Source organism: Ochlerotatus camptorhynchus, unplaced genomic scaffold (genome assembly GCF_037179485.1).
Source record: "Ochlerotatus camptorhynchus isolate MF236.1 unplaced genomic scaffold, CSIRO-AGI_Acam_v1.1 ptg000070l, whole genome shotgun sequence".
Taxonomy (NCBI): domain Eukaryota; kingdom Metazoa; phylum Arthropoda; class Insecta; order Diptera; family Culicidae; genus Ochlerotatus; species Ochlerotatus camptorhynchus.
Window position 1 is genome coordinate 2616002 of NW_027040560.1, and position 9874 is coordinate 2625875.

Genomic DNA, 9874 nt, shown 5'->3' on the forward strand with positions numbered 1-9874 from the left:
AGTTCTAAAGACACTATTATGAGCAGGCTTGCTGAAACTCCTCAAACTCACTGGAGGTTTTAAAACGCTTATATCCTGCGAGTTTAGCCAGCCCTCACCTCGAGTGAGTGGCGACAGGAATATGGAAGAAGTCGACAGTGAGCATGCATAACGGCCTATACGCGATGATCGATTCTCTCTTTTGTTAATAACTCACTAGATTTAACGTTTCTCGGTGCGTTTGCTGTTGCTTTTGATAGCCAATACAACCTGTTACTACTCTGCATTGAACAAATTCTAGAAAATTGTTTCGTTTAGCTGTAGCCAGTGCTGCAAAATTTCGACACTAATAACTGATAATAACAAAACAACCCTGGTCACTCATTTCAGCAGAGAGTCACCATCAGTAGCAATCAATATCAATTGTCAGTGATATTACTATCAGTGACGACGATGTGCAGTTTTTTCATTTGCTGAATTACTATCGAAATCAAATTAATTTAGCAAAACAGTTACATAGAACCATCAAAGTGAATACGAATCATCATCATTATCAGCCTGGAGAACAATAATGTGACACAGAATGCGCAAATTCACAGTTTTTTCACCAAGGGAATCTTTGTCACTGACAAAGAAAAGAGTGAGATTTTGACAAAGGAAATTTTGATTTTCAGTTCTATCAGTGTTGCTGCTGAAATGAATTTTGTCTATATCCACTGAAGTTTTCTCAATGAAAATGACAAATCGCAGCACTGGCTGTAGCAATGCAAAGAGAAAATCCATCATCGCGTATTCGCCCTTATGCATGCTCAATGTTGAAGTAAATAAAAACTCCTCGAGAGAGAGGGGAGTGAACTTCAGCGAAAGGATGATTTCTCGCGTAACATTTAAAAAGGGCCTATCCTCGTTGTTCGATTCTCTTCATCGACTTTCTCTTAGGTTTACCACGGCTACATACACGAGTTTCTCGCTAGGCTTGCAGCACAGTTCGACAGAAGATGTTAGCTTGCGCCTGAATCAACACACTCAATGGAAAATTCATTTGCAGTTGGGTTATTCACGAAAGAGAAAATCGATGAAGAGAATCGATCAACAATGATAGGCCCTTTTCTCGTGTTGCGCGAGATTTGACTTTTCGAGACTCCGGACGACTTTTTTGTTCGACGCAAGAAGCTCAGAGTTCACCCAGTTCACCCAGCGTGAGAGTAAGAGCGTGTGATAGAAAACTGGATCAACAATAGAAAAGGGCCCATCAGCATTTGTAAACAAACCGTTTCAAAGCCCATTCCTCACAAATCGAAGGCCGCCCACGCAAACCAACACCATCATCGTGTAGGTGGAAGTTTCCCCTATTCGATGGTGGTGTTGGTTTGCGTGGGTGGCCTTCGCTTTGTGAGTAAATGTCTTTGGAACGGTTTGTTTACAAATGTTGATGGGCCCTTTTCTATTGTTGATCCAGAAAACATGAACATGAATGGCAGCAAACCTCACTCTCATTTTACCCCCTTCGCTCACAAGCTCTGAAGCTCAGTTGAATGATTTGGCAGTATTCTACTCCTCAGAAAAATGCTACGCTCGGCTCATTGCAAATTCGCGAGTGAGGCTCAACTCAAGCCTGATTATGAGTAGAATTCCAGAAGATTCCAAAGTAAATCTGAAGGAATTTCAGGAAGCATTTTAAGAGAATTCGAAATAATTCTAAACAAAGCTCAAACAAATGCTTTGCAGAATGTTAGTTTTAAAGGAATTCCTAAGAAAATTCATACAGAGGGAATTGCATGAATTGGCGATTGAGCTCCAAAGTGAAAAACTCAGTGAATGTTGAGCATATTTATGAGCAATATCCTCCAGAAATGGAGTTTTGGGCAGGGATGAGACCTGATTGGAGCAATTTGGATGGGGTAGGGTGAAATTTCCAACTCCCGTCTTGTTAACATTTCGTGAATTGAAGGTGGACCGAGGGGCACGCACTAGTCTTTCAATACTACACAGCCTGCTGACAAAATATTTAAAATCTTGCCATGGGCCTTATTACGGGTATATTTTTTTGTATGAGAATTTCGTTCGAAACGAAATACAGAATAGGGGTGATCACTACACGGTGATAAGCAAGTGATACTCATAATAAGAGCCGTGATAACCGTACAAATCAAATGGGAATCACTTCACCGTGAAGTGACATCCGTAATAAGCCCCCATTACTGCATTAAATTTATTTTCAATAAATACTCTTACTACTCACAAAATTTTATAATTAAATTATTTTCAATATAGTTAAATTATCGTTAATTATTTGTTAATTACTTTCAATACGGGTTAAAGTATGTAAATTCAAATTAGTACGAAGTATTTAAATTACTACGATGCTTTTTAAATATCACGCATATGATATCTGGAAGGGCGCGCCCCTCGAGGTGGGCTCTTTTCCCACTCATTGGGACATCCCCTTTTATGATGACTTGTTCTGTATGGGGTTGGATGGTAAATTGAATACGACCAGGTATCGTACTTGAACAAGTCATACGAGGTAGACAGTCCACTGTCTAATGACTGTGCCCTCTGCAACAAAGAATGGGATCCTTGACATACATACATAAGGAGAGCCTCAAGACATTAACGATCGAAATTACCTGAGAGGTTCAAGGGCTTTCCAAAGATAATTTCGAGAGAACCCCAAGAAATTATCTTAAGGGACTTTTTCAGAAGAATTTCAACAGAATTCTGAGGCAAATCAGCATGGAATTCCGAGGTGAAAGATACATATTTTGAGGTCCAATCAAATTGCCGGTTCAGTGGACACTCTGTTGGTAGTGATAGAGCTGTTTGCGAGAAATCAACGATCGAAGTGACCGCAAGGCAAGATCACTTACCCTTGATCCAGTCCAAACTGTACTTATATTATAAAATTAATTGCTAAATGATAGGTTGAAATCTCTAATTAGACGCACAGGTATGGAAGGTATGAAATGATCACTTCGACAGGACACAACACTAACAAAAATGGCAATTTATTAGCACACGAAAGTAAATTATTTGCATTGCACCAGACAGCTTGCTAAACCAAATGGCATTCCTCTTCATCCATTATCAAAAACAACTTTTCCCATATTGTTCAGATAAGCCTAAAATAGACGAATAATGTTCGATGGTTCACCACTTATGACTCGAGATATTTTTTTTATAAAAAAAAACAGTAGAAAGGTGGCAGGAGGGTAAATGCCATACTAGTTGACGATGGACGATCAGACTAAAATCTTTCCAACGTCATTTGTTTGTACATCGTCGTGGCGGGCTGCTTTGGACACTACTTCTTGTTAGTGAAGGCAAACTTTGAAAAATTGGTAGTAGTGTAGTAGTTAAAAAAATAATAGAATGTAGGGTATATCCGATAGTGATACCTTTATGATGGTGTTATGAGAAGTAAATGAACGAGATTTATTTTAGATAAATGTTCACCATAAGCCATCAGACCGCAGTCGGAAATTTTAACAGGTGAAATTTACTGTCATATTAGTAAAATTGCTGATTTTACAGAACTTTTTAAAGAACATGTGTTTTTGGTCTGGTAGATACAATATGGAGAAAAACCACTTCTCTCTTCTTTAACCTTTCCAGAACAATTGGAATCAGGGCTGGTAAATATCACGACCGTCATGTGACAATGAGAAAACACTTTCACGCGACGAAACTACCAATCACGAACACTCATGAGAATAATTCGGTTTTGACATCAACATTTCTAACTGATTTAGGCAAGCAACAGTATTTAATGGGTAGTGTGAATATGTTTTAAAGATTTCCGCGGTACAAGTAACAATATCACTAAATGAACAAGTCATGGCAAACAAAAATCGATGAGATTTTGACTGAAACATCAATTATCGTTTTCTCATCCGATGACAGTGGCCGAAAGTATTTCTGTAAAACTCGCTCGAGATCTTGCATTGCAAATAACATTCATTAGCCTGATTGAATCATGTATGGGAAAAATATAAATTTACAATTACAATAAACTACATATTCTGGCAAATCGCGGTATTCAGAGAAGTGCACAGCAGAGTATTTAATACGATCAACTGAACTACAATAACAGTAACAAGTCACGAATGAACATTCAATTTGAAATTGCCCAAAGCCGCTTGCCCCGACAGAAGTTAAATATTTTTGAAGTCTTGATGAACTTGAGATGAAAATAAGGTACAAACCAGCTGATAATAAAACATTGCTAGCATCACATTTACCCTCATCCATGCTACCCATAAAAGCTTTTCAGCCTAATCAAGCTGTGAATGAAGTTCCATATTATATTCAACATTCCAGTGACTGGCCCTAGCATTTAATCCGAATTTAATTTGCTAATTGCTAATTGAGTTCTATGCTTCAAACGAAATTATTTGTATAGAAAAAAAACATCACCGAATTAGGTAGGTACATGAAAGGAAACGATCGATCAATCTGTCAATGTTTAGGACGGCTTCAGTAGTGTTGATGTTAAACTTATTTACAAAAAAAAAAAGAAAAACTCATCATGACCTTTGCAATAAACAAAAACAACGAAACGTAAAAACTCCATATCAGCGATGGAAATATCCTAACGAGGCAAATTTAAAGGGCAACTTATTCGGAGGCTGTTATGCTCTCAGGGGCAGCATAGATTTGCACTGAACATTTAATGCATAGGTACTTACGTGTCGTATCTTTGGTCGTCCACCATGGTGCAAGGAAGTATTGGGTGCCATGCCTTGGCGCAACACTGCCGAACAAATCAAGATAGGAAATAGCGCAATGACGCTAATTATTCCCACTGGATTATGTTCCCTAGCATGTTGTTGCCCAATCCAAACAGAAGGTGTTATTTTGCGAGGCAAAATAGCAACAACCGTTCGATGCAGTTTCACCGGGAGACACCGAGGCGAACAGTTTCAAAGTGGACTATCTTTTGGAATGCAGCGGAGCGGGGGACTTATTCGGAATCAGGGATACTTATGAACTAGTAAATAGAAAGGAAAGTTTATACCCACCTGTTTACCTAAGGCCCTGGACCAGACCTTCTCTTCATTGGTTTTTCATATCTTCTTCGATTGATTATTGACATCTCTCTCATCGTATGTTTTATTCGTCTTGTCCTCCTAAAATCGGTTAGCTTGCATATTTGACTTATGCTCACCATTGTTATGCTTCCAAGCACAATTGAAGATCACACTGGGCATTCAACAAAATGATCATTTTGTTCAATGCTTTTGAAATAAGCAAATATTTGGCAGCTTACCCCCCTCTTACGAGGAGTAATCCACCCACAATGACAGTAACGAATTTCCCGGCCCTTCTAAATGCAGAGCATGGCATGACAAAAAGTGGTACGCCCGTTCGACATTGACACCCGCAGAGCTCTTCAAGCGTGAGTTTCTTCAAACTCGACAATTGTTGCTGCTTGAAGCACTCCGCTTCGTATTTAGTGGGGAGAAATCATTTAGAGTTCATATAAGAAGGGACATGTGATCGCTTAGGTTCTAATCAAGAGCATGTGGTAAGTGCCGTCCGTACCGGTCCCGATCCGTGACACGCGCCTCTTCTTACGTTGCAACTGAGAAGCGATTTTTATGATGGCCACGTATCGAAACTTTCCGGAGGGCTGGAGGGAAGGAGTTTTGGCAGAGGTTGTCTGTACATGGCCTGACCCTAAATCGAAGCTGTAAGTTGGTACATGAACTATTCAACAGACGCGAAGCTTATCCTAATCCACCTGATCTTTGCTGAGGGGGGAGTGAAGAAACGTACCTTAACAATGAGATAATCCCAACTCGAAATTTGCCGCTTGGTCCGGGTATTTTCACTTATAGTTTGCACTAATAATACTTTCTGAACTGAACGCACAATTTAGATACTTGGATTTGGTAAAACAAAAACACTGATATTCACACTTTCACTGAGCTGCGAGAAATAATAAATAATTGGTTAGGCCCTCCTCATATCCCCTCCTATGCTGTGTATTGGTATTAGTTAGAAGTGTAGGTGTGGGTTTGACCTATTCTAGTTGGTTTTCAACGGGGAAGCGAAGATCAGGTTTCTTGATTCGACAACAACACTCTCAAGCGCTAGTACGACAACAACCCCCACTGAACGCCACTGATTCCCCCCGGGCTGTTAGCATTGGTTCATACACCTACCTTGTGCTGCCTGGTCTGCTCCGGTGCCACTTTCCGCGTACGATTCACTGCCAAATCCGGATGCGCCAGCCTTTGCGTCCTCACCCTCCGCAAAGTATGTTTCGTCATATTTGCTCATATCACCATATGTCTCATCCTCCACGTAGTGTGCCGAATCGTCTTGATCCTGATCGTGTTCCGTAGTGTCCTGTTCCGTTAGCGCTTGTTCCTGTTCGTGTTCCGCTTCGATCGCTTCCACCTCCGACGGATCGTCCGCGTATTCCGGTTCCGCTTTCGGGTTGATGGTTTCGATTGGCATTTCTACGTATTCCGGTTCGGAGGAGACCGTTGGCTGCGGGGTCTGAGTGATTTGCTTCACGATCTGAACGGTTTGGATCTGTGTCGGTTCGGAAGCTTCAAGCGGATCGGTGAGCTTGGCTCGTTTCATAATCTGGGTCGATTGCGGGGTGATAGAGGCTCGTTGCTGGAGGGTGCGTTTCTGGGACTGTGGCTGTTGCTGTAGGATCTGCACTTGCTGCGGCGCAATGACCTGAGCAGTCACCACGGTGCCGCTAGAGCTGGCAATGGAGGCAGGGGTAGAAGTGGCTTGAATTTGTACTTTCTCGTGGTCGCTTCCGTCGTCCGAGTCGAGTTTGTATGACTGGATACGACTTCGCGGCACGGGTTTCGCCCGCGGGGACGACGCTACAGATGGAATGGTCGTCGAACTCGCCGACGGTAGATGGGAGGTTTCTTTGGCGGGTGATTGATGTGTGGGTGCGGTTTCTCCCTGTTTGAATAAAACAAACAAACAAAATTAGTTTCAGATAGAAGAAGTGAACTTCCAATACTCTTACCGTTTCAGTCAGTCCTTTAATTTGAAGCGCTTCCGCCGTGCTGATGAACGCGGGTAACGCATCCTGCTTCACGTTCACCTCACCACAATACATAAACTGGATGAGATCCTTCAGTGCCGAGTGACTTACATCCTTCAGGAAAACTGTTGAAGGAAAGAAAACATACGAATTGAACTCGACCGCTCCCTCAAATGGTGCGCATGAGCACAACCACAACACGAGTAGGTGGGTGAATCGATTTTTCCTGGCACCTACAATGCCTGGGAAAATCGATTTCCACCCGTCTAAAACAAAAAAAAAGGATACTTACTGAATGCGTGCTGGTTGGCAGGCATCTGGGTGAACATTTTCCGGAAGTAGGGTGAGCATACTGATAGGATGAGTCTGTGTGCCTTAACTAGTTGACCTTCGGCGGCCAGTGTGACGTCCACCAGGTCGCCCCGTACGAGGGATTCATGGAATCCAGCTGATAGGTTTGTGTTGAAATTATTCCAACACAATGAGAACTGTTCGTCGTCCGCCATCTTGTGGCGTGTGGCTTGTGGGCTGATAGTGGGAATGGGAGAATGAAAGAAAAAAATCCGTTAGCTACAGCTATGCTTGCCTGATGCTGTAGATCAGCATACATACTACTAATACATTCAAAACCAACTGGGAGGAACGCTATGCTCGAATTATGTAAGAAAACTCCTACTAATAAACTACTGTTAATAATTGTACCAAATCATACCGAAATTTCCAAAATTATCACCTTATAAACGATAATGGAAATAAACATATGCCTGAACGATTAGACATCCAATTGATTGGATCCGAAAAAAAAGCCTGGCCCAGATTTCGCTACGACGCAATAAACGCTACGCCATTACGCAAACTCCGTCACGGCAGCAGCCAGCCCAGTGAAATTCCAGAAGAATTTTCTCGAACAGCTGCCACACCGAACAAAAACTAGTTTTCCAATCATGGCTAAAATGTTGTTTACTAATAATCGAAACTTTCGAGTGCCGCCATGTTTCCGAAAAATGCTGAAACGTATTCAGCAAATCGACCAACGTTCGACATCTTTTATCATCGCCAACGCCGCATCATCGAATCGAGCCGCCATTTTCTTTTTCACCACAGCACCTACCCACAGCTCGACATCGATTTTTCTGCGCGGCTGTACCTACTGCTTGCTGCCGTGGTGAAAAAGCATGATGGCGACCAATTTTCGAGTCCCCGGGTGGCGTAGCCCTAGCGTTCCACTTCCTCAGAAGGCTCTAGATTCACCCAAAAACCGCAAATTTCACCATTAAAAACCGTCTACCTACCTTACTATATACTTTAGCAGTTATTTTAGTGTAGTTTCACACTAAAAACTTGTGTCACGACTTGTTAAAAATTTCAGGCGTTTTAACGCCGCTCACACCAACATGGGGAGATACACGTCTACACTCGAGCACGGTCACTTTTGAAATGATGCTTTTCGCCGAACACCAAAAGGGAACGATGCTCGTCTTCGTCTTTCGTTCGTCGAGGTCGAGCTGCGCGCGGGAGATGAAAAGCTTCTGTTTCGCAAAAACTGAGCGAGCTTTCGCCTGTGCAGGGGTGTGCTAAAATTTGAAAATTAACGGTCGTTTGGAAATATTTCACGAGCGGAACAAGCAACCGAAATCGAGGGGAACACGAGTGTTTCAAAGCACTTATAGCGACTCCAACTCGGAATAACCTTTAATACCGTCCCTGTTTGAATGATCTGCAAAAATTTTGTTTAGAGTCGTGTTGATTAGCTCTGACATCAAAGCAGTCGAATATTCTTGTTCGGGATTTAATCCGAAGATAATACCGGTTGGAGCTTACCACCATTAGAGGACTTTAGAGTGTTTAAGTCGGGATGGATTTGAGATTTGAAGCCGGCGCACAATGCATACGTTTTCGGGTTTTCTGACAGATCAAGAGCAAATTTTCATTATGTCGTAAGTTACATTCGCACCGATCCGAGAAAAATAAAGTTTTGTTTTGATGACCGAAAAGTTATTCCTATTTCCAATTAAACACATATAATCTCATAGTGATAGCAATGTTTAACATATTCAGCCGGGTTTTAACCATACAAAGGCAAATCGCTAGCTTTCATGCTAAGAAATACTGGTTTTTGAGTCAAAAGTTATTATACGTCGTTTGGTGGCCCCTATTGTTACTTAAGTCAAAGTGTATTTACCAGGATATTCGGGAGAATTATCAATTTCGTCTCCTTACGTGCAGCCCATTCATCATTTTAGGACCACCGAAATCATCTTAGCAACAAACAGTTCGATTTATTCACTTTAATAATGAGAAAGCGAAACGACGAACGTACACTTTTCACGGGTTTCTCAGCGCTGTTACTTAAGTCAAACGGCATCTCCATAGAAATTGGGTGACTTAAGTAACATCGAAAACTATTTTGATCGGAAGGTGATTACGTCAAAAAGCAATTTGACTGGTAAATAAATTTAAAAATGGGATGTGATCCTATATTCGGACAGTATATAGTGTAATAGCAGGAGAATCGATTGACACTGATAGCTCGACTTTGTTTACCTTTGTTACATTCGACGTAATGAAAATTTGCTCTTGATATAGTGTAATAGCAGGAGAATCGATTGACACTGATAGCTCGCCTTTTTTTACCTTTGTTACATTCGACGTAATGAAAATTTGCTCTTGAGATAATGTAGCCCATGCACTGTCAAAAAACCTGAAAACGTATCCATTGTGCGCCGGCCTTTGGGCACAATCAGAGGCGTCGCGCCAAACATTATTTGTTACAATTGGAAGATTGCCGTAAAAGCTCGACGCAGATGTCGCCACTGCATGATGATGATAATGTTGACAGACTGCATATAAAATTCGTGAAAATTTGCATTAAAT

General features: G+C 41.5%; 1 protein-coding gene across 50 annotated transcripts in view; it reads right to left on the bottom strand.

Annotated features, from left to right (window-relative positions):
• LOC135697439 (modifier of mdg4-like) overlaps positions 1-8442 on the bottom strand; it is a 130665-nt gene extending 122223 nt beyond the window's left edge. For 38 of the 50 annotated variants that reach the window (XM_065217152.1, XM_065217139.1, XM_065217148.1 and 35 more), the window contains exons 1-4: positions 8293-8439; positions 7293-7528; positions 6983-7125; positions 6147-6915 (exon numbers count right to left, since the gene is read on the bottom strand). In XM_065217152.1, coding sequence (XP_065073224.1) covers positions 6147-6915; positions 6983-7125; positions 7293-7506 — 1126 coding nt within the window. In that variant the 5' untranslated portion in view covers positions 7507-7528; positions 8293-8439. Of the gene's footprint in view, positions 1-6146; positions 6916-6982; positions 7126-7292; positions 7529-8292 lie in introns of all 50 variants that reach the window. The other 12 variants (XM_065217129.1, XM_065217132.1, XM_065217127.1 and 9 more) reach the window with 4 other exon arrangements.
• Positions 8443-9874: the final 1432 nt, after the last annotated feature.